Raw genomic sequence first — 25,662 nt, 5'->3', positions numbered from 1 at the left:
GTCTCACTATTTTATTCATGAACAAACACCTGCAGCACTAAAGACATTCCATCAGAGTCTGTTCTGATAATTAGCTGATGGTTAGCTAATGTTAGCATGCTAACATGCTAAGCTATGATTGTGAACATGGTGACCATTACACCTGCTAAACATTAGCGTGTTAGCGCTGTCACCTACATTGTAGGACAGCAACACGTCAGAGCTGTGAACTTGGTTTTCTTTCTTTAGTCAGTGTAAACCAACCGGATGAGGTCAAAAGTCAAAGGTCAGACTGTCACCTCCTGCAGCCCAGTTTAAAGAACCAGTGTCACACCTGAAGCTTCAGGCTGACACTGAACAGCTGCCTGGCTCAGAGGCTCAGAGATTCAGGGAACCAGCCACCTGCAGTAAAGATGAGTCATTGAGCTGTGACATGATTTATTCAGACGGATTATTTACATCTCATTAACATAACCAATCACAACAACAGGAAGTGAAAGAATCTGAACAGAGGCAGGAGGACAGTACGTTCAGGCATCAGCTGATAAAAACATCCACAGAGACTTAACCGTTTTTATCTGGAGGATCGTCGAGGGAATCCTCAGCAGCTTGTGACTCATCGTCACAAAATCTGCAGCAGGAAATAAAACTGGGAAATAAATAAATAAATCAATGCTGAGAATCACTGCAGGCCTCAAACACATCTGACACACACACATCAGGATACACAATGTTCAGCACACAAAGTACGGAGGATCATTCAGGCCGGGAAAATTATGTAATGTTACAGAAATACAATTTTCTTAAAAGTATTATCAAAAAATATTTAAAAAGTAATAATAAATGGGGGAAATAAATACCTGAGTACCTTTGTGTTCAGGTGGGTTGTGATGAAGTCACCTCTGAAATAGTCACATCACAATCAGACGTTCCAGATGTTTCATAAAAAGTTTATGTTTAGAGTTCAGACAGCAGTGACATCACTGAGTGACATCACATCATCAGCAGACTTTTGTTTTTGTTTACAGAGTTTTTACTGGCGGTGACGGCGGCTGCTCTCAACAAACACTGGTGTTGGAGATCAAATTAAACCCTCAGACTGACCTCAACATTCATACATTCATAATTTATGATTTAAAATTATTTTTGTATTTCTGTGTCCTGTCTTCTTCATGCGGCCGAACAATTTATTCTTGAGTTTGAAGATGTAACTGAAGCTCATTTAATGTGCTGTAAAGTTTAACGTCTAAAATGTCATACAGAGTGGGGGAGGTTAAAAAGCGGAAGATTTTATGTGTTCGTGTTAAAATATGGAACATAAAAAAATAAAAATTCTCAGCTGACGTTTTTTTTAAATTTTCTTTCAAATTCTCAAATATTAATTCTAGTTTTTAAGTTTTGTTTGTCTTAAAAAAACATCTTTAATATTGTTTTACAAATCTAAACTTTGATATTTTTCAGCAGTCACCACAGGGGGGCGCCACCTCCACCATGACACACACCTGACCGATCCATAATACTTCAAATCAATCAATCATCTGTCTGCAGAGATTCGGACGGCTCCATGTTTCACAGTTTAGAGGAACACACACACACACACACACACACTTGTACTTGTATCTTTGTGAGGACCCTCGTCGATATAATGCATTCCCTGGTCCTTTACCTTAATCTTAATCCTAACAATTACATGTCTAAACTCAGCCCTAACACTACCCTAGACCTAAAGATGACCTGAACCCTAACATCTTGTCCTAACCCTCTAGGAGAGCTTTAAAGAAATCAGGACTGGACAAAATGTCCTCACTGTCGTTAAAAATGCTTGGTCCCCACTATGTACATGCACAAGTACTTACATACACACATTCTTGTACTTTTATTTTTGTGAGGACCCTTGTTGACATGGTGCATTCCCTGGACCCTTACCCTGACACTAAACTAAATCCTAAAGGTAACCTGACACCAAAAACCTGGTCTTAACCCTCCAACAGGTCTTTGCAGACATAAGGACCAAATGTCCTCACTCTGTGGATAAAAACACTTTGTCCCCACTATGTAGCAGTACAAGTACAAGAACACATACACACAGTCCAGTATTTGTGCAGATGGAGGCGGGGCCTGAGAGGACAGGTGTATCATCTGTCAGCAGGTAAAACATTTGGCACAAAGTGAACACAGCAGAACCAGTGTGGTCCTGTTCTGTCCCAGAGTCCCACTGGTCTGTTGCCATGACAATTAGATCCAGGTACGACACACAGGTGAACACACACCTGGTCACACGGTCCAGTTTAAAACAGGTTCTATAAATACAACAAGTCGAGACCAGGTTCCACATCTGAGCCACTGAAACCCAAAACTTGTCAGGTGTGTCACCAACACAGGTGAGACACACCTGACTGACAGGTGACCCTCAGACACACCTGGACACCTCCAGAGCTCCAGTCTGGGCCTGGTTTAACTGGTCCTGGTCAGACGGGTCCTGGTCACACGTGGAGGCGGGAGTATCGGAGTTTCCACCTCCTGGATCGGACTTTGAAGAAGAAGAAGAGGAGCATGAGGAAGAGGCAGGAGCAGACGTACAGGACCACACACAGACTCATGTCCACACTGTTAAAACCCAGACCCAGGATCCAAACACCTCCTCCTCCTCCTGCTGCTCCTCTTCCTCCACCCAGGCTCAGGACCTCCTCCCTGTCCTCCCCCCTGACGGCCTGGTGTCCTGGTCGAGGCTCCCGCTGCTCCTCAGCTCTCTTCTCTGCCTCCTTCCTCTCTCCTCCTCCTCCTCGGTGCTCCTCCTGAGGCTGGGTGGACTGTGCAGGATCAGGATTTGGAGGAGGTGCGGGGAGTCGTGGGGGGGTCAGGGAGTATTTGGGGGACAGGTTGGAGGCTCCGTAGTGTTGTCTGAGGAAGAGGAGGACATTGTCCTGGTTCCAGATATGGACGCCATTTTTCTCCTCATGGCAGGAGGAGCAGAGGGAGGGGCTCGGCCACGGAGCTTTAGGGAAGAGGGGGTCATCACTCAGAGAGCCTGGAGGAGGAGGAGTAGAAGAAGGAGGAGGAAGTGGAGAAGGAGAAGAAAGAGGATGAGGAGGAGAACGGAGAGAAGGAGGTGGAAAAGGAGGAGAAGAAAGAGGTGGAGGGGGGTGAGAAGAAGGAGGAGGAAGATGAGGAGGAGGAACATGAAGGTGAGAAGGAGGAAGAGGAGCAGGAGGAAAAAAGAAACATTAATAGATTCTGTAACTGTATTTTCTTTTTTTTTTCTTACATATGTTTTAGGGTGTTTTTGGACTGCAGCTCCCATGATGCTTTGGTGACAATTATGTTTATGATGCAGTGTGATGTCACATGTTGAGCCCAGTGATCTGACTGATGTGTGATGTCACATCCTGTTGATCTTCAGACAAACTTTACATCAAGAAGATTCTTTAATATCTGATTTCTGACTTCCTGACAGACATCAGAGATGATGATGTGTTTCCTGTCTGGATATGATGATGATGATGATGATGAGGAGATGGAGGAGGAGGAGGAGGAGGAGGAGTTACCTGCCAGCCTGTAGTTGACCCTGTTGTGTTGGTTCCACAGCCACAGGATCTGCTCCTCTCGGCTGTGGACTTGCTCCATACTGACGGCCGCCGCCTGTTCAAAGTTTCGACCGCACTCCTCACAGCCGAAGAACGTCCTGATGTAACGACGCATCACCTGCAGCACCGGGGCCGCCTCTCCCTCCAGACCTGCGTCACACACACACACACACACACACACACACACACACAGACGGTAAAATATGATGTATCTGTAACAAACATAATCCGTCTCTGAAAGACACCATGCTGATGTTCATGTTGTCATGATGCCACTTCCTGTTTACTTTCTGACACTGACAGTAAATAATATTTCATCGTGACCATGACGAGGTTAAACTGCGGTGTTCACTTCCATGTTTCTGACTGGACGCTACGTGTTCACAGTTGAGGGCAGAGTTCAGGGAGGTGACATGAAACAAACACCTGGACCTGTAGTAGCAGCTCACGCCCTCCAGAGGTCGCACTCTTTATTATCAACATTCATTTACACATGGACAAGTATGTTGCATCAGTCAGCGCCACCCCATGGCGTTCACAGGTAATGTGGGATTTATACTTCTGCATCAGCGCCAAACTGCCTGTGTTGACTTTCATTTAAGGGACGCCTAAAAGGCACAGTCTTCAACACGCTTCATTGTCCAGATTTGTTTACTTACATTGGTTGAGTACTTGCTTGAAGGTCCGGGTTGGTTTATACATGAGTAAATGAGTATGTGGGGTGAATGAGTGTGTGTGTGTGTGTGTGTGTGAGTGCACTCTATCAACAACAAAAAAATAAGTATGCATGCATGCATGCATCAAAAATAGCGCTTAGCCTATCAAGGCATTCTACAAAAACGTCGCTCAGGTACGTCTATCAATGAATGAAAATATAAAATGAAGTAAAAGGCTCTATACACACATCATTTACGAGCGCTTGTATCAGTTGAAAAACAATTTCTCTTCTCAGCGTCCCCAGGTCTCACACACCCGTGCCTGTTTCTATTAATGACAGACGTGTGGCGATTACGTCATCGACTGAACTCAAAAAATGCGACGCCTTGTAGTTCTTATACAAAAAAACAAACAAAAAAAACAAACAAACAAAATGACTCCTACACTGCAATAAATATAACATTATTGTTGTTATTGTTGTTGTTACGTGTGTGTGTGTGTGTGTGTGTGTGTGTGTGTGTACCTGAGTTCTCCAGTGCGGTGGGCATGGCGTCATGCTGGACGGTCAGGACGTGGAACAGAGTCCAGAGAGAACATGGGTAACCTCGGAGCCCCGCCCTGCTGCCCTGGCAACCAACCCAACGAAGCTCCGCCCCCAGGAACACACCTGAGATCTGGACAGGAAACAGGAAGTCAGCTGCTGCTGCTGTGTGTGTGTGTGTGTGTGTGTGTGTGTGTGTTCAGTGTGTCTCACCCTCATCTTGTTGTCCACCAGGTCCAGGACGGCCTGGTAGGGGATACGTGGCAGCGGGAGACTGAGCAGCCAATCAGAAAGCGTCTCCATCAGCTTCACCACCGAACCTCCACCTGGATACAACTGGACAGACAGACAGACAGACAGACAGAGACAGTCAGACCGAGACAGAGACAGACAGACAGAGACAGACAGACAGACAGACAGACAGAGACAGACAGACAGACAGACAGAGACAGAGACAGGTAGAGACAGACAGACAGACAGACAGAGACAGGTAGAGACAGAGACAGGTAGAGACAGACAAACAGACAGAGACAGACAGACAGAGACAGAGACAGAGACAGACAGACAGACAGACAGAGACAGAGACAGGTAGAGACAGACAGACAGACAGACAGACAGACAGAGACAGGTAGAGACAGAGACAGGTAGAGACAGACAAACAGACAGAGACAGACAGACAGAGACAGACAGACAGACAGTCAGAGACAGACAGACAGACAGACAGAGACAGAGACAGACAGACAACCAGACAGACAGAGACAAAGAGACAGAAGGGTTCAGTCCACCGGTCAGTCGTCACATCAGGTCCTTGTAAACCAGGAGGATCAAGACCTCCTGACGATGTTTCACAGACACATGAAGCTCTGTCGTTACCTTGGCGACCAAAGTGACAAAGTCCTTGAAGACCTTAAGCTCCTCCCCCTCCAGGGTATTATGGGTAGCCAGCTCGACTCTCAGCAGGTAGTGGAGGGCTGACTCCAGATCAGCTGTGTACACCTTCGACCTGCAGACACACAGACAGTTACTGAAGATCCAGAGTCTGCGAGACAAGACTGACTGAGTCTGACCAAGTCTGATCGAGTCTCTGACCTGTCGAAGTCTCTCCAGGGCTCACTGCTGTGTTTGTCTGGCAGCGCCCCCACCTGGCCTCCACTGGTACTGCTGCTGCTGCCCAACTTCAACCTCCGCTGAACTCCTGGTAACGTCCTCAACAAGGAGGAGAAGAAGAAACGCAACCGCTTCTGACTGAAAGAGACAAGAAGAAGAAGAAGGAGAAGGAGAAGAAGAGGAGAGGAGGAGGAGGAAGATGAAGCACAATAATAATATTTAATGTGACTCATGTTCACTGCTCTGACTCATTATTGTGATCAAATCCTGTGAAACAAACTATCTGAAGAACGTTCATGGTCAAGTAAACACTAGTCTCGCTCACCAGACCTTTCTCAAGAAAAGAAAGGTCTGGCTGGGCCGACTCTCACTTTGAGATTGGAGAAAAAAACGCCCCGGCTGCTTGTATTTCTTTCAACCAATCACAATCGTTCTGGGCGGTGCCACAGCAACGGTGCACTTGCAAAAATATTGCCGGGGGGAAACAGGTTTTGGTGTAACACGCCCACAAAAATATCGCCTACAGGACGCGAACCATGGCAGAAAAATGGCTACATCCCAGCAAGATCAAACACAGCAAAGGTTAGTAAAGGACGTTTGTCGACTGTGTGACACAACTCACAACAAGTTGTGAGGGGACTGTGAAAACTGCTACACAACCGGAGGTGGTAGGGCGGGACTTCAGCGGGTGGCTCGTTCCGCCCAGTGAGAGGCTGATCTATGCAGCGAACTTCCGCCCACTCAGACTAAGTAAACACTGACTGTGTGTGTGTGTGTATTCTTGTCTGTCTACCTTTGTGAGGACCAAGAGTTGTTAACTGGAATGTGAGGACATTTTGTCAACTCTTCACTTCAGAACTAAGACTGTTTGATTTGGTTTAACAGTTAAAGTTGGATTTTATTTAAAGCTCCAGTGTGTCAGATTTAGTGTCATCTCTCAGTGAGGATTACAGATTACAGATTACAGATTACAACCATCTGAAACTTCTCCTGGTTAGAATTCCTTCAGTGCTGATTGTTGAGGAGCTGAATTATCCTCAGAGGTCTAACAAACAGAGCAGCTGATTGACACCAGAAACACTCTGCATAAAGACGTTTCATGTTTAAAAAAAAATCAGTGTTTTTCTGACCGGCTGATAACTACTTCGGCTGACGTGAACACATGAATGTCTCTTTTTTTTATGCCTTCTGGATTTTTAACCCTTACATGAGCACCGGTGGTTTGAGGGACACCAGCAGCGCTCCTGTTATCCTTTTCTTCTACATGAATGTCTCTATCTAGAGTCAGTGTTTGGTTTGTCCGTTCTGGGCTACTGTAGAAACATGGCGGTGCAACATGGTGATCTCTGTAGACGAGGACCTGCTCCCTGTGGAGATATAAACGTGTCATTCTGAGGGAACCAGAACACAACCATTAGATCAGATTCAGACTGTCAGTAACCAGTATGACCTTTTTTTGGTGGGCGGGGCTTAGCTGGAGGCAAAACAGTTCTCCACAGACATTAGCTAGCGCTAGCTAACAAGTTGTGGTGTCTTGTTTTAGACGATGGAGGAAGATGATGTGAGTGGTGCGTTCAGAAACACTCATTGTGAGTGTGGGAGCGCACTCTGACACAAACTGGAGCGTTGATAAATTGGGAGCGCTGTCTGAATGTAGCGTTGGGTTATCCAGAGCAGCGCACTCTCAGAGTGGCAGAGCGCACTCTGGACACTCTGTCTGTGGAGACGGAGCAGCAGAGCGCCGAGCGGAGTGAATGTGTGATTAACTTAACCGTTGGTTCATTCATGTAGAAATATAACGCTGCGTTTCTTCCACCAACAGGGCTCTCATTTGAGTGTAGAGCGTCAGACTGAATTTACCAACGCACCATGTCAGGTCACTCACTCTCCGGGACCGCCAGTGTTACTTGAATAAGTAAACACTGACCAACGGGACCAGACTGGCCGACCCGTATGCTCTCACTCAGTGGATGAATGATGTCACAGGAAGCCAATCTTACAAAGGAGGACCACACTTGTTTGTTTTGCTATGGAAGCTAACGTTAGCTAATGTGCTAAAAAGTTAGCGTTGCAGAGAAATCTAATCTTCCTCTTAATCCCTCCCCAGTTTCTGATGAGGTGGACATGATAACCCTTAATACACATAACCTTATTCATCCCTACAACAGGAAATACTTTTTCCCTAACCTGATATGAAGTGTGCGCTGCACATGTGAGCATTTTTGATGATGGCCTCCGTCCAGTCCTTTGGTCTTATCACATTTAACCATAGTTGTCTTTGTTTTTGTTGACGGGCAGTGGCGGCTGGTTTTGAGCCATGACTCCTTCTATTCTGGCTCCCAATAACACAACAAGACAAACACATTTTAACACTCCTATGGAGCCTACAGCCCTGTGGGGGAGAGGCAGCTGCACCTCCAGGTGACATCAGATCATAGATAATATTTAATGTTCCAGCAGATTATTGACTCTCAGCAAACATGTCACATTATTTAATTTAAAACAGATCAGGTGCTCTGAGTTTAATTAATTCTAACTGTTAATATTTTTCTGAAACAGACTGAATGTGACACATTTACAGCAGAAACCTCAACATATAATAAACCATAAATATCATCTACTGTGTGTGTGTGCGTGTGTGTGTTCACTCACACGTGCAAGTGTGTGTGTGTTGCGTTTGGGTGCAGCAGATAAACAGAGGGAAAGGCTGTGATCTTCAGAGCGTCCAGCAGGGGGAGATCTGAGCTCAGAGCTCTCTTCACCACCACACCTGAGTACTGCAGCAGGTCCAGGATCACCTGATGGACAGACAGACACACAGACAGACAGTTAGAGCCTCGGCTCTCCAGCTGACCTGTATCCTCCTCTATGGTTACCGTCTCACCTCTCGTCCTACGTAGGAGTCTGGCTCCTCGACGACAATGGCGGTGTAGTGATCTGACCTTTGACCCAGCAGAGGAAGCAGCTCCACAGAACTACAAACAGACAGATGGACAGATTGACACAGAGTCGAAGGTTCACTTCACATCATCCAGCGCTGCCTTAGGACCCATACACACAGGGGTCGCGTTAACCGGATATTCTCGGTCATTGACCGGTTTTTTACAACAATGACTGGAAAATCTGAAGGCTGTCGGTCATTTTGACCGGTTGCAATTACCACCCCTGCCCACTTGGCGGTGGAGTGCACAGTCAGTGGTTTAAGTGGCTGCCGTTTTCACACTGCAGAGAAAAAGTCATTCATCTGCTTCATGTAGCGTTGTTGACATAACGGCCTGGACACACCAGATGCGTTAGTGCCGCAGAAGTCCTGCGAGTGTACTCACACAGGCAGCGCATTTCTCCTGCGCTCTCCACGCCGGTTAAACATCGACTCCACTCGTCTGTTCCCGTCAGTACTCATTTTTTCACTTCAACAGGCCATTTTAAACATGGGTAAGTCCATATTTTAATCGTTTTTTATAACATAATAAGTTAATGACAATTTGTCATTGCATGTCCATGTATTGAGCGTGTTGGATAAACACTGAATGAATAGGGCATATTGTTCTGACCATTTTATTCATGTAGTTATGTCTGTAGGCTCGGTGACACAAAATTAAAATTGTAATGAAGTGATTATGGTATTGAAAAATTTGTTCGGTTATGCACTGTTGTGTTTTTTTTAAATTATAAACACGGTATTTTCTCCTCACGTTCCTCAGTGCATGCTGTTGTTATTTTATTTTGAAAATTGGCCGGATTCTCTCGTCTTTTCTGTGTCCGACTTCCTGTTTGGTACGATCCGCTCCATCCAGCTTGACAGAAGCGCTCGCAGCTCGTGTGTAGACCAGACGCTGGACTGAAGCGCTGCGGTGTGTGGATGTCTGTTCATCTTTTCGTCGTTCATGTCCTTATTAATGCACACTTTATAACTTGCTTGTTGGATTTATTAAAAACGAACGAATGAAAACTAAATGTCTTTGAATATCTTTTTTATCATTTATAAATGAAAATTAAAATGACTGGTAAAAATAGATTATGACCGGATTTTTATGACCCTGTCGGTCAAAATGACCGGGGACGAAAAAGTCTAGCGCAACCTCTGCGTACACATGCTGTGTCTTTAACGACCTGGGAAACATGAGGTCGGCGCTGGGCGCTACCCTTTGTGCCTCTTCTGTTCCAGCTTTCAGGAGTGCAGCAGCAGGTTGTGTCTGAGGTTGCTAAGCAACCATAATAAGCAAGGTATAGCCTGTTTACCTGAAACCCTGAGGTCAGAGCTGATGTACTTCCTGTGTGTCTGTGGGACAGATGTGACGCTCCGACAGCTCAGACTCGCTCACACTGAGGTCCTGACAGATGATATATTTTATCTTCCAGGACCTCAGAGACTCCAGGGTTTCATTTTTTCAGACTTCTTCTCCACAGTTGTTGTGTGTGATCTTTCCGACCACAAACAGATTCACATAAACCAATCAAGATCAAGATGGCTGCCACTGTTTTTCACTGCTCAGAGACCTTCTGAAAATCCATCAAAAACTGCTAAAACAAGGTGTCATCCTTCCTAAATCAAATCATTGCTGTGAGAATAGTATTGATTTCTATCCATATTTTTGGACATTTTTGAAAACCAGTGTTTTGAATGAAAGCACTTGGTCCTGGGAGCAACTGGTGGTTGACAACAGAGCAGGGCTGGGCCTACCCAGAGTACACATCTTATTTTTGTGATACACTCAAAACAAGATGTCAACTAACACCAAAAAGCTGGCAGAGGAAATGGCAGAGATTAAAGTCTCTCTCAACTTTATGTCTGAGGAAATCAGCACAGTTTTGAAACAACAAAAAACCCTCACGGGCCTGATGGAGGAGATCCGTGAACTGAAAATAATCATCAAGCAAAGGGACCAGAGGATTGAGTTCCTGGAACAAAGGATCGACGACTTGGAGCAGTACTCCCGAGCTGACGACCTTATAATCACTGGACTGGAGACTAAACACCAAAGCTATGCCAGGGTTGCTAGCCCAGCTGCATGCCAACGAGGTGAGGATGCACCATCTGAGGAGCTGCACACCCTGGAGAGACAAGTTGTTCAATTTCTGTCTAGTAAAAACATTCATCTGGACAGTCACCAAATCTCAGCCTGCCACACTCTTCCACGCAAGGACAACAAAACCAGTCCCACAACTGTGGTCAAGTTTGTAAATAGGAAGCATAAGGTGGAAGTGTTGAAACAAGCCAAAAAACTTAAAGGCACTGGAGTGTATGTAAATGAGCATCTGACAAAGAAAAATGCTGAAATAGCAAGGAATGGCCGTATCCTCAGAAAACGAAGCAAGATACAAGCAACCTGGACAAGGAATGGAAAGGTGTACATTCGGTTAAATGGACCCCCAGAGCAAGCTAAAGTGGTTGTGGTGAGAAATTTGAAAGACCTGGATCAATACAAGTAATAATGAACTTTTTTTTCCTTTGTTTTTTCTTTTCTTCTGCTGATATTTCTTTTAAAAAAAATCTGTGTTGTGGGGTAAGAATTTTATTCTCAAGAAAAATGACAGGATATAAATTATTTCTGTTTAATGACTGATAAACTTAAGAGTCAGGTTTTTTTACGGTCTGAATACACAGAACACAGAACAAAAATCAATGAATTTTTGGGCACATTTAAAAATAAATTTAAGTTGATCGCTCTATCTGAGACATGGATAAATGAAGAGAAGGATATTGATTTGCATATTAATGGTTATGATTTATATGTCACCAATAGAACTAATCGGAGTGGAGGGGGTGTGGCTCTTTATATTGACAGTAACTTAAATTGTAGACCAGTGGAAGGTTTAACAGCTGTAATTGATGATTTAATGGAACGTATCGCTGTGGAAATAGAATTAGAAAGGAGAAACATGGTTGTTGCATGTGTTCACAGGAAACCAGGATCAAATATAGAAACCTTTAATGATAGTTTAGATGAATTAATGAAAGATTTAAATGTTAATAAATCACTGATACTCTGTGGTGATTTTAACATCGATCTTTTAAAGGCATCTACACATAAACAAACTTCAGACTTTCTGGACACATTATACAGTAGAGGGCTATACCCACTGATCACAAAGCCCAGCAGAGTAACCTTGTTCAGTGCAACATTAATTGATAATATTTTTACAAATGAGAGTAACGTTAATTGTGGCCTAGTGATAAATGACATAAGTGACCATCTACCTGTGTTTGCAACATTTAATTATGAACTACAGCGAGAAAATACAGAGAAGTGCCGCAGATATAAAAGGTTAAGAACGAATGACCGGATAAATGCCTTTAGAGATGATCTCTTAAAACAGGAGTGGAATGGGGTTTACACAGATGAAGTAAATGCTGCATATGATTCCTTTTTAAACTGTTATTTAGCTCTTTATGATAAACACTGTCCAATAGTTTTATGTAAGCATAAAATGTATTATGACAAAAAACCTTGGATTACAAAGAGCCTACAAAATGCATGTAAAAAGAAAAACAAACTCTATAGAGACTTCATAAAAGCTAGAACAGAGACTGCTGAAAAAAATACAAGGTGTACAAAAATAAATTAACCAATATATTGAGACAAGCAAAGAAGAAACATTACAATACAATTCTACATGAAAATAAAAACAACATTAAGGGTACCTGGAATATTCTGAACAGTGTAATAAGTAATAAATTTAGAACTACAGATCTGCCCAATCATTTCATTAAGGATAATAAGGTGATTAAAAACATGAATGAAGTTGCTAATGAATTTAATTCTTTCTTTGTAAATGTTGGGCCTAAATTGGCAAATGACATTACAAAAAATCATGGTCAAACAGAAAGTAGCTGGAAAAAGGAAAATAAAGTGATGCAGTCAATGTTTCTTGGTGAGGTTAGTGAAAGTCAAATTATTTCTGTGGTAGCTAAAACAAAAAATAAGACATCAACTGATAGTGATGGAATAGATATGAAAGTAGTAAAAATGACCATTGACTGTATTTTAAAACCGTTATGTTATGTTTATAATCTTTCATTTAAAACAGGTGTTTTTCCAGATAGGATGAAAACAGCAAAGGTCATTCCACTTTTCAAAGCAGGAGATAAACACAGTTTTAATAATTATAGACAGGTATCATTACTTCCCCAATTTTCAAAAGTGCTTGAAAAGTTATTTGTTCAAAAACTAGATAATTTCATTGAAAAAAATAAAATATTAAGTGAGAGTCAATATGGTTTTCGGACAAATCGCTCTACTGCTCTGGCAATAATGGAAATAATAGAAGAAATCACAACAGCAATTGACAGAAGGAAATATACAACAGGGGTATTCATTGACCTAAAGAAGGCATTTGATACAATACATCATTCCATTTTAATTGCTAAGTTGAATACTTATGGTGTGATGTGGGGTCCCTCAAGGTTCAGTTTTGGGGCTGAAACTTTTTATTTTGTATATCAATGACATTTGTGAAGTTTCTAAGTTGCTACAGTTCATTTTGTTTGCAGATGACACTAATTTCTTTTGTTCAGGAGATAATTTAAAAACATTATCTGAAAGCATTGAAAGTGAAATGGTGAAACTTAAAATTTGGTTTGATGTAAATAAGTTATCATTAAATCTGATAAAAATTAAGTTCATGGTTTTTGCTAAAAGAAGTAAAGACGAAATTTCATTGTCCATTGATGGACTTAATATTGAGAAGGTATCAGAGTTTAAGTTTTTGGGAATCACAGTGGATGAAAATATGATATGGAAATCCCATGTATCATATGTTTAAAAAAACTGTCAAAGAATATTTTTATTTTGAACAAAATCAAGGATGTTTTAGACTGCAAAACAATGAGAATGTTGTACTGTTCACTTATACTGCCTTATCTGAGTTATTGTGCAGAAGTGTGGGGTGATACATATATGAGTAATATAAAACCTTTGTTCATATTGCAGAAAAGAGCAATCAGAATTATCCACAAAGTTAAATTTAGAGAACATACCAATAGTTTATTTATTAAATCAGGGTTATTGAAGCTTACAGAGATAATAGAACTCCAGACATTACTAATTATGTTCAAAGCCAAAAACAGAGTTTTACCAGAAAACCTACAAAAGCTCTTTGCGTTCACTTCAGAAGATTAAAGTCATAGAAGAAGATTTGATTTTAAACACCAAGTTGCTCGGACTACTTTAAAACAAATGTGTATTTCGGTTGTTGGTGTAAAAATATGGAATTCCCAACTACAGGATTTGAAAGGTTGTACAGATACTCATCAATTTAAAAAAATGTACAAATGCAAAAAAAATTGTCAATATGCACTTGAAACTGGATGTTAATGATCAATTGATTTGAGCTGGTAAAAGTTTACTTGTATGGGATATTTATTTATTTAATTTATTCCTTTGTATTTGTTTTGATTAATTGTTTTTGTTGTTATTGTCAAAGTGTTGTTGGTGTTGGCTATTGAAAATCAACTGTATGTGATGTCAGACCATCTTTTCTTTTATTATTAATTGTTTAAGTAGGGGGCAGGCACATATAAGAAACTTTTTTCTTCTCGCTGCTCCTTTCCAATCATGGAGGTGTTGATTTGAAAATGTAGAGTGCATGTGCAAATTCTGTTGTCCACTTTCATGTGAGGAACAAACAAATAAACTAAACTAAACTAAACTAAACTAAACTAAACTCCACACACAAACTACACACTCTGTAGTCCTCCACACACTGAGTCCGCCATGTTGTAGTTCTGTCTGAATGTACAGTGGGAGTTATTACACCCTGTGAAGTGGACTCACAGTGTGTCTCTGGGTCTGTGTGGCTGTGTGTAGTTGTGTGTGGTTGTGTTACCTGTATGGTTCCAGAGGAGGACAGTGGTCAGGTCGGTCCAGCTTGGTGTGATTCTGCAGGATGTTCACCATCAACTGTCTCACTGACTGGATCTCTCTGTCTGCACCTGGAGACAGACAGACAGACAGACAGACAGACAGCCTTTAGTGTCTCCGTACTGTATATAATAGAAGTGCTGAGGAGAGGAGAACATGTCTTCAGTCATTTGAAGATAAAATCTGAATACTGTCATTAAAAAACTTCAGGATGTAACATCAAATGAATTTATTTTCAATGTTGAACTTTTTTCAGTGTTCCCCTTTTAAACGCCAGTTTTTATTTTTGGTGACATCACTTCCTGTTCCTGTAGCTCCGTGTGTGTTTAGCCTTTCTGTTTCTGTCTCTTTCCCGAGGCTGTGTTGGTCATGAATCAAAGTTGTGACAGTATTTTAGGAGCAGCAGCACACTCAGCTCTCTACAGCAGGGACACCTGTTGACACACACAGCTCTGATCTCTGATGATGATGATGATGATGATGATGATGATGATGAGGTGGATGACAGGTGACAATGAGCAGCAGAATCTGTTTCAGTCACATGACCGTGACCTGAGGAGGAGCCGTGAAGTGTTTCTGTGACTGAGCGTCGTATCAGCCAGATAACGTCAGTAAACTCAGACACACACACACACACACACACACAGTTTATCTCCTGTGAATGTGCCACACTGAACACACATGTTAGGGGACGGGGCTGTGACATCTAAGTCACATGACATCCTCTGGAGACAGTCGTCCTGTGTGAACGGAGCTTCAGTGACCTTTGAGTTTAAAGACAGTTTAATGCAGGGTGTCAAACATACGGCCCACAGTCCACAACTGGACCTGTAGATGGTCCAATCCGGCCCACTGGGTGACTTCACACACCTGACACTGAGTCACATGTGAGGGTGACATCACGGGACAGAAAGTGTCTGGAAGATGTCACGTAGCACACCAACTGACTCAGACTGTTCATCATGTCTGTCTGTCTGTCTGTCTGTCTTCACGCTGACAGACAGGAGACATCTGGACATGTTGTTGTTGTTGACAGGTTCTGATAAACTGGTTTTACTGGTTCAGATCAAACTGGTCTGTTTCTGGCCCAGGAACTGAAATGAGTTTGACATCTCTGAGCTTCATCCTGTCATCATGTCCAGTCTGTAGACTCACTGTATGTCTCTGCATGTGAGATAGGAAGTGTGAGACAAGAAGTATGAAACAGGAAGCGTGAGACAGGAAGTGTGAGACAGGAAGTGTGAGACAGGAAGCGTGAGACAGGAAGTGTGAGACAAGAAGTATGAGACAGGAAGTGTGAGACAGGAAGTGTGAGACAAGAAGTATGAAACAGGAAGTGTGAGACAGGAAGTATGAGACAGGAAGTGTGAGACAGGAAGCGTGAGACAGGAAGTGTGAGACAAGAAGTATGAGACAGGAAGTGTGAGACAGGAAGTGTGAGACAAGAAGTATGAAACAGGAAGTGTGAGACAGGAAGCATGAGACAGGAAGTGTGAGACAGCAAGTATGAGACAGCAAGTATGAGACAGGAAGTGTGTCCTTAGTCTCATCCTTCTGTACTAAACACTTCATATTCTGAGTGCACTCAGTGCGTTCATACCACAGTGTAATACTGATGCACCCAAAACGGTCCTAAAGTCCTGTGTGGAATGACGGACACTTCTCACCCTCACCGGTCGCCATCTTTGTGACGTAGCAAACGTCTCATCTTCTGACATGGCGGCTGAAGACAACAAGGAGCCTGAGCTGGCTACAGTGAACACCGCCGTGTTATACAGATGTTAGTTTGTCATGTTTTTACACTAAGAACCAAAACTGTTGTTGAATAGAAGCCGTCAGTGATGTTTGTTGGGTCTGTGATGATTTGGTAGCATGTCAATGCTAACGTTAGCTTTGCTAGCAGTGTACAAAGTGTACTACACTGAAGGATGTGATTTGAGAAACAGAAGGCGTTTCTCCATACCAAGTACGGCAAGTTCGGACTTGCACACTTGGGAGTTTGGACTTGGGAATACAAACTCCCAAGGACAGCTGCCATTGCCGCTGGTCTGTGAGAAATGCATTCTGGGATACCTGGCATCCCCGATGGAACGGGTGGAGCAAGTTCACATCTGGGCATTTGAACAGTACTTGGGCTGCGACTGATGACATTTCACAAGTACGCAAGAACACAAGTACAGGCAAGAACGCAGATTGAGAAACACCTAAATAGTGTGAGACAGGAAGTGTGGGACAGGAAGTGTGAGACAGGAAGTGTGACAGGAAGTGCGGGACAGGAAGTGTGAGAAAGGAAGTGTGAGGAGGGTGTGTCTCACCTCTGTAGGGTGTCCCTCTGTCCGTCTCTGGAGTGTGAGCCTTGAAGTACTGAAGACAGACAATAATGAAATTAAACATCAGGACACACTGTGAGGAGATTATAGAGAAGTACACAGTAAACAGTCAGACTCAGCACTAATACTCAACACTAATACTCAGCACTAATACTCAGCACTAATACTCAACACTAATACTCAGGACTAATACTCAGCACTAATACTCAGCACTAATACTCAGGACTAATACTGAGGACTAATGCTCAGCACTAATACTCAGCACTAATACTCAGCACTAATACTCAGGACTAATACTCAGCACTAATGCTCAGGACTAATACTCAGGACTAATACTCAGCACTAATACTCAGGACTAATACTGAGGACTAATGCTCAGCACTAATACTCAGCACTAATGCTCAGCACTAATACTCAGGACTAATACTCAGGACTAATACTCAGCACTAATACTCAGGACTAATACTGAGGACTAATGCTCAGCCCTAATGCTCAGCACTAATACTCAGCACTAATACTCAGGACTAATACTCAGCACTAATACTCAGCACTAATACTCAGGACTAATACTCAGGACTAATACTCAGCACTAATACTCAGGACTAATACTCAGCCCTAATACTCAGCCCTAATACTCAGCACTAATACTCAACACTAATACTCAGCACTAATGCTCAGCACTAATACTCAGGACTAATACTCAGCACTAATACTCAGGACTAATACTCAGGACTAATACTCAGCACTAATACTCAGCACTAATGCTCAGCACTAATACTCAGGACTAATACTCAGGACTAATACTCAGGACTAATGCTCAGCACTAATACTCAGCACTAATACTCAGCCCTAATACTCAGCACTAATACTCAGCACTAATACTCAGCACTAAAACTCAGCACTAATACTCAGGACTAATACTCAGCACTCATGCTCAGGACTAATGCTCAGGACTAATACTCAGGACTAATGCTCAGCCCTAATACTCAGGACTAATGCTCAGCACTAATACTCAGCACTAATACTCAGGACTAATGCTCAGGACTAATACTCAACACTAATACTCAACACTATTACTCAGGACTAATACTCAGGACTAATGCTCAGGACTAATACTCAGCACTAATACTCAGGACTAATACTCAGGACTAATACTCAGGACTAATACTCAGCACTAATACTCAGGACTAATACTCAGGACTAATACTCAGCCCTAATACTCAGCCCTAATACTCAACACTAATACTCAGCACTAATGCTCAGCACTAATACTCAGGACTAATACTCAGCACTAATACTCAGCACTAATACTCAGCACTAATGCTCAGCACTAATACTCAGGACTAATACTCAGGACTAATACTCAGGACTAATGCTCAGCCCTAATACTCAGCCCTAATACTCAGCACTAATACTCAGCACTAAAACTCAGCACTAATACTCAGGACTAATACTCAGCACTAATGCTCAGGACTAATGCTCAGGACTAATACTCAGGACTAATGCTCAGCCCTAATACTCAGGACTAATGCTCAGCACTAATACTCAGCACTAATACTCAGGACTAATGCTCAGGACTAATACTTAACACTAATACTCAGGACTAATACTCAACACTAATACTCAGGACTAATACTCAGGACTAATGCTCAGCACTAATACTCAGCACTAATACTCAGGACTAATGCTCAGGACTAATACTCAACACTAATACTCAACACTAATACTCAGGACTAATACTCAGCACTAATACTCAGGACTAATGCTCAGGACTAATACTCAGGACTAATACTCAGCACTAATACTCAGGACTAATACTCAGGACTAATGCTCAGGACTAATACTCAACACCAATACTCAGCAATAATACTCAGCACTAATACTCAGGACTAATACTCAACACTAATACTCAGGACTAATACTCAGGACTAATACTCAGTCAGCACTAATACTCAGCACTAATACTCAGTCAGTACTAATACTCAGCACTAATACTCAGGACTAATACTGAGGACTAATGCTCAGCCCTAATACTCAGCACTAATACTCAGCACTAAAACTCAACACTAATACTCAGGACTAATACTCAGCACTAATGCTCAGGACTAATACTGAGGACTAATGCTCAGCCCTAATACTCAACACTAATACTCAGGACTAATACTCAACACTAATACTCAGCAATAATACTCAGCACTAATACTCAGCACTAATACTCAGGACTAACACTCAGGACTAACACTCAGGACTAATGCTCAGCACTAATACTCAGCAATAATACTCAGCACTAATACTCAGCACTAATACTCAGGACTAATGCTCAGGACTAATACTCAGGACTAATACTCAACACCAATACTCAGCAATAATACTCAGCACTAATACTCAGGACTAATACTCAACACTAATACTCAGGACTAATACTCAGGACTAATACTCAGTCAGCACTAATACTCAGCACTAATACTCAGCACTAATACTCAGTCAGTACTAATACTCAGCACTAATACTCAGGACTAATACTCAACACTAATACTCAGGACTAATACTCAACACTACTACTCAACACTAATACTCAGTCAGTACTAATACTCAGCACTAATACTCAGGACTAATACTCAACACTAATATTCAGGACTAATACTCAGCACTAATACTCAGGACTAATAGTCATCACCAATACTCAATACTAATACTCAGCACTAATACTCAGCACTAATACTCAGGACTAATACTCAACACTAATACTCAGGACTAATACTCAGCACTAATACTCAGGACTAATAGTCAGCACCAATACTCAATACTAATACTCAGGACTAATACTCAGTATCATGACGTACTTTGAACGTTGGGTAGAACTTGATGCCAAACTCTTTACAGACGTCAAAGTTTTCCTCCTGAGCGCAGTCCAACACTGCCACATTGACCACCTGCTGCCAGTCTGAGACAGAGAGACAGGTACAGGGACAGACAGAGAGACAGGGACAGACAGAGACAGACAGGATTTATATTCAGTACTGATAAATCTACTATGAGTCCAGTTTTCTGTCACAGTAGAACCATTCGTTTCCCTCAGTGGAAACAAAGCTTTGATTTACTTTAATTTCACAGATAAGAAACAATAAATTGTGAAGACAATAAAGCCTCCACACACTGTGTGTGATTTATCCTGGCTGAAATATGAGCAGAGCAAATCTCTGCTAGCTGCTAGGCTAATGTATACAATGTAAAATGCCATAGGCTTGTGCTAATAACGTTAGCATGTTGTATTTGTGGGGAACATGTGTCCAGATAAAGACAAGTGTTTGTCTGTGAATGCTGCGAGTTATAGTGAAGCTGATTTGTGTTTGACACTGTCTCTATGAAGCCATGTTTAATGTGTGTTTAATGTGTGTTTAATGTGTGTTTAATGTGTGTTTAACATGTGTTTAACGTGTGTGTGTGTTTAACGTGTGTTTAATGTGTGTTTAATCTGTGCTTGATGTGTGTTTAATGTGTGTTTAATATGTGTTTAACATGTGTGTGTGTTTAACGTGTGTTTAATGTGCGTTTAATGTGTTTAACGTGTGTTTAATGTGTGTTTAACGTGCGTTTAATGTGTGTTTAATGTGCATTTAACGTGTGTTTGACGTGTGTTTAATGTGCGTTTAATGTGCATTTAACGTGTGTTTGACGTGTGTTTGATGTGCGTTTAATGTGCATTTAACGTGTGTTTAACGTGAGTTTAATGTGCGTTTAATGTGTTTAACGTTCGTTTAATGTGTGTTTAATGTGCATTTAACGTGTGTTTGACGTGTGTTTAATGTGCGTTTAATGTGCATTTAACGTGTTTAATGTGCATTTAATGTGCGTTTAATGTGTGTTTGACGTGTTTAACATGTATTTAACGTGTTTAATGAGCGTTAATGTGTGTTTGATGTTCATTTAATGTATTAACATGCGTTTAATGTGTGTTTAATGTGTTTAATGTGCGTTTAATGTGTGTTTAATGTGCAGTTAACGTGTGTTTGACGTGTGTTTAATGTGTTTAATGTGCGTTTAATGTGTGTTTAATGTGCATTTAACGTGTTTAATGTGCATTTAATGTGCGTTTAATGTGTGTTTGACGTGTGTTTAACATGCATTTAACGTGTTTAATGTGCATTTAATGTGTGTTTAATGTGCATTTAACGTGTTTAATGTGCGTTAATGTGCGTTTAATGTTCATTTAATGTATTTAACATGCGTTTAATGCGCGTTTAATGTGTGTTTAACGTGTGTTTAATGTGCATTTAATGTGCATTTAATGTGTTTAATGTGCGTTTAATGTGCATTTAATGTGTGTTTAATGTGAGTTTAACTCAGAGGTATAAAAACCACACCTGGTGTCCTGCATCCATGTGTTGTTGTTATTGCAGCACTATGCTGAATCCATTTTCCCACCTTTACTATGTAGATATAAACGTGTCACTTTGAGGGAACCAGAACACAACCATTAGATTAGATTAGATTTCAGTCCGTCACACCGAAGCTTTAAAATATCAAAAAATGTCATAAAGTAACTGAACTACTTGAATCAGTGCAGATGAGAGTTAAACATCCAGGAAGTTACTGCAGGACGGAGTCGAACTGATGAAGGTCATTATATAGATACTGTGTTTGTTCATTCCCATACACACACACACACACACATACACACATACACATACACACATACACTCTGTGTGTGTGTGTATGTGTGTGTGTATTGTCTCACAGCTGTATGTCTCTCAGGGGGTTGGAGGGGGGGGGGGGTCGGCAGGGTCTTTGTGTCTCACATGTCCTTTTACTCCGACAGCAGGTCCACATAAAGAGAAAGTGTTTGTGTGCGTGGTGTGTGTGTGTGTGTGTGTGTGTGTGTGTGTGTGTGTGTAGAGGCAGCTGGTCTCCAGTTGAATGATTCCCCAGGGAGATGATGGAGGCAGATGGAGACTGAACACAGCAGACTGATTCCCACAGGTTGATCTGAGTCTGTGTGTGTGTGTGTGTGTGTGTGTGTGTGTGTGTGTGTTCAGGTTTTTTTCATATTCTAGAAAAATAAACAAATGATGGAAACTTTCCTCCAAATGAATCTTTCAGACGAGTCGATCAGTTTGTATCGATCACTGCAGCTCAGAGCAATAATTCAGCTGATCAGTAATCAAACTGTGACGACTCGTTCAGTTCACTCTGATACAAACACAAAAAATCTTCACATCAAACTTCAACTATTGATCAATTATCTGAACAGTTTCAGATCAGTTTGCTGTTGAACTGATTCATCGATTGATCACAGCAGATTTAATCAGTGTCTGTTATTATTGATCCTAAAATCTTCTTTAACTAAAATAAGAACACCAGAAAATTAAACAGCACATTAATAACTAATATTTCTGACTTTAATAAGTTTCTATTATTGATCAGTTGATCTCACCTGATGGACATGTTCACAGTTTAATCATATTTACAGGATCAAATCATCAATAATAACAATAACAATAATCATCAGTTTTATTAATTAAAGTATTTCTACATGTTGGTTTTGTTCCTGACAATATTATTGATTATTATATTTTAGGTGTGGGAGAAAAATCCACCCAGCAGAGTATTATGATATCTTTGTGTGGCAGTATGTGTCATCACACTTTTACTGTATTAGTTATCAATATTACAAATACAAATGAAACTTTATGGAGCCGACTGGAATAATATGATCAGCTGATTTTTCAGTCCAACAGAAACATTTTGCTGCAAAACAAATATCTGAAGTGATGAACAGACAGAAAACTTTATCTTATTAGATAAAACACATGTTGACAAAGTTTTAATCTGCAGTTGAAAAGAGGAAATAAACCACAATATATTTAATGCAACACTCAGCATATTGTAACCTTTAAAATAAGGATAATATCATATCATGGAGCCTCTGGTGATTCCGCCTCTGTTATAAATGAAGATCAAACATGAGTCTGTTTGACTTTTTGTTCAAAGTGAATGAATTTCTCTTTCAATATTTACATTTCAGCTGCTTCTAGCGTTGACACAAAACTGACTCCAGGCAGGAGAAATAAAAACGTCAAATATGTTTAAATCAACCGACGTGTCAGCTGCTGAAGGAGCTGTGCTTCTGAACGTGTTCGAGATCAGTAAACACTTCACAGACTGAACCGGACAATAAATTGATTTTTATTAACAGTCTACAGAGGTCTGACTGTGTTAGCTAACTGAGCTAACTGAGCTAACAGCTCTTTATAAACCTGATTTTATTTTTACAGTCAAACTGTTTCCGTCTGTGGAGCTTCAGGTTTGAACAGCTCAGTGTTGCTGGGATACCTGAAGTGTCACCTGTCTGTTGCCTGGAAACATGAGCTCATTTCCTCTGTGAGCACAACCACCTGTTAGCTTCATCAGGCTAACTGAAGCTAGCAGCAGCTGCTGATGCTGTTCCAGAGTCAGTGACGTCACATTAATGAGTCTACAATGACCTGTTTATTACAGACTCAGTGACAGACACACAGATAAACATCATGAGCACTGTTATTTAACATAATATTTCTTGGTACTGTTAGCGGATTTAAAGCTCTGTCAACAATCACTCCATCATTCAGAACTTCATCCAGAAATCTGCTCATTTCCAGTCGCTTCATTCAACATTAAACATTTCAGGAAGTGTCGGTCCGTCGACGCGAGTTGAGATTTATCTGTAATAAAGAGCTCGTTTTCTGGATTATTTAAAGCCGAACTAAAGAAGGTGCAGAATCAGAAACACACCGAGTGAAACTTTGACATTTATCATCGTTGGGTCGGTCAGTAATAATGATGATTATAATAATAATAATATGACGTTAGGAGTCAGTGACAAACCCACAGCTGCTACATTATGAGCACTGTAATAACGAGTGTTTATTCAGATTAACACTAGCTGAGTCTCTTCTTGGTACCGTTAGCTAATTTAAACCACTGTAAACAATCACGTCACCATTCAGAACCTCATTCAGAAATCTGCTACTTTTCAGTCGCTTCTCGCATCTTTAAACGCGTCAGTGAGTTTGAGTCACGCGACAAAGAGTTGAGATTTTTCTGTATAGCGGAGTCATTGTTTTGGATTATTTCAGTGCCGAACTGAAGAGGGGTAATGATTACATCTTAAAACACCCAAAGTGGTACTTTAACACGTTATGTTTTTTAAGCGTTAAGCATTAGTGGAGTAAATAGTCGTAATTTGAACGTAGTCTGGTGTTGCTGTTCATAAAGGAGAAAGACACAGCCCGGGGCGGCTGCCGAGACCCGGTGTGAGTCCTGCGGTACCTTTGACGTCCTGAGCCAGAGCCTTCCACGTGCTGGAGTACTGGATGCAGTGTCCACACCAGGAGGAGAAGAACTGGACCAGCCAGGCCGAGGACGAGTTGAAGACGGTGGGCTTCAGGCTGCTGCTGCTCAGGATCACCAGCGGGTCCTCCTCCGTGTACAGCCGGGCTGCGGCTCCCACGCAGCCGGGGACGAGCCAGAGGACGACCGCCGCTTTGAACCAGGACCGGAGCATCCCTGCCGACCCGCGGACACACACACACCGAGAGCAGGCTGTCAGAGAGCCGCAGAGTTTGAGCCGAGAAGAGGCAGAGAGAGCCGGGGAGACATGAGAGCAGCTGCCCGCTGACTGCTACGTGTGTTTACAGCCGCCGGAAGCACAGACGTCTCACTCTGACGGGTTTCCGGGAAACTGAGGCTTCAACACAACATCGCAAAATATGAACTCTTTATCGATCACAGTTATTAAGACACAAACAGAGAAACAAGACAATCAAACAGGATGATCAGTTCACCTAATCGGGTTGGGTTACCATGGCAACAACTGGACTCGTGTCTCTGCTGCAGGAGGAGGTCTGTGTTTTCACTGAGGAGTGAATCATGTCCACAATAGACGATCTTTTCTCAAGTTCAGACTGACGCGTGACTGACGTGACAAACGTGCTGCGTTTGAGTTTCCTCGAAGATCTCAGAGTCACAGAAATCAACAGGACAATTAACTGAAACAGAAGCTTGAATTAAAGGTCCAGTGTGTTGAATTTATAACAATAATAATAAGATCAACAACAACAACAACAACATAATAATAATAATAATAATAATGACAATAATAATAATAATAATAATAATAATAATGTTTTATTTTGTGTAAAATCACCTGAAAATAAGACTGTTTTTTTTTATTTGTTTTTTGTTTTATTACATTAGAGACTGTTGCTTCTTTTTTATTTATTTATTTATTTATTTATTTATTTTATTTTTTTTTGGGGTTCTTAAACACTGGAGAGGGACTTATAGTTTTTATTTAGGTTCAGAGGAGCGGCATAAAGACTTTAATTTCTTTCTGGGGTGTGACTTTTCATGACCCTCCCTGAAGCTCTGAATATTTTCCCTTGACTCAGTGACCGGAGGAATATCTTTGACCCTCCCTCCTCCATAAATGACTTATTAGATTTTTGATGTTTGAAAGTTAAAAGTTGAAGATGAAATCCTGGAGTTGAATAAAGCCTCAGTTTTGCAGATGCTTTACTTCTGGACAAATTTTAAATGAGATTAACGAAATATCACTATTT

The 25,662-nt window shown here is 41.6% G+C and overlaps 1 protein-coding gene across 1 annotated transcript; it reads right to left on the bottom strand.

Moving 5' to 3' along the window:
- Positions 1 to 400: 400 nt before the first annotated feature.
- On the bottom strand, positions 401 to 24,895 carry qsox2 (quiescin Q6 sulfhydryl oxidase 2). The gene is made up of 12 exons (XM_049579738.1): positions 24,371 to 24,895; positions 19,906 to 20,006; positions 17,048 to 17,096; positions 14,698 to 14,803; positions 8,753 to 8,843; positions 8,521 to 8,666; positions 5,851 to 6,006; positions 5,635 to 5,764; positions 4,975 to 5,097; positions 4,744 to 4,894; positions 3,525 to 3,713; positions 401 to 3,007 (listed from the first exon to the last, which is right to left on the bottom strand). The coding sequence occupies exons 1-12, from the start codon at positions 24,603 to 24,605 to the stop codon at positions 2,463 to 2,465; spliced, it is 2,022 nt and encodes a 673-aa protein (XP_049435695.1). The 5' UTR covers positions 24,606 to 24,895; the 3' UTR covers positions 401 to 2,462.
- Positions 24,896 to 25,662: the final 767 nt, after the last annotated feature.

This window comes from Epinephelus fuscoguttatus, linkage group LG6 (genome assembly GCF_011397635.1).
Source record: "Epinephelus fuscoguttatus linkage group LG6, E.fuscoguttatus.final_Chr_v1".
Taxonomy (NCBI): domain Eukaryota; kingdom Metazoa; phylum Chordata; class Actinopteri; order Perciformes; family Serranidae; genus Epinephelus; species Epinephelus fuscoguttatus.
Note: the sequence above shows the minus strand (reverse complement) of the source record. Positions and strands in the feature narration are given on the sequence as shown.

What these genes read in the sequence shown, in the direction of transcription:
- qsox2 (XM_049579738.1), bottom strand. Translation starts at nt 24,605, where the DNA reads ATGCTCCGGTCCTGGTTCAAAGCGGCGGTCGTCCTCTGGCTCGTCCCC. An exon ending in TCTGGCTCAGGACGTCAAAG is followed by an intron (nt 20,007 to 24,370) that starts GTACCGCAGGAC and finishes TCTCTGTCTCAG; the next exon opens with ACTGGCAGCAGGTGGTCAAT. An exon ending in CAGAGGGACACCCTACAGAG is followed by an intron (nt 14,804 to 17,047) that starts GTGAGACACACC and finishes GTCTGTCTCCAG; the next exon opens with GTGCAGACAGAGAGATCCAG.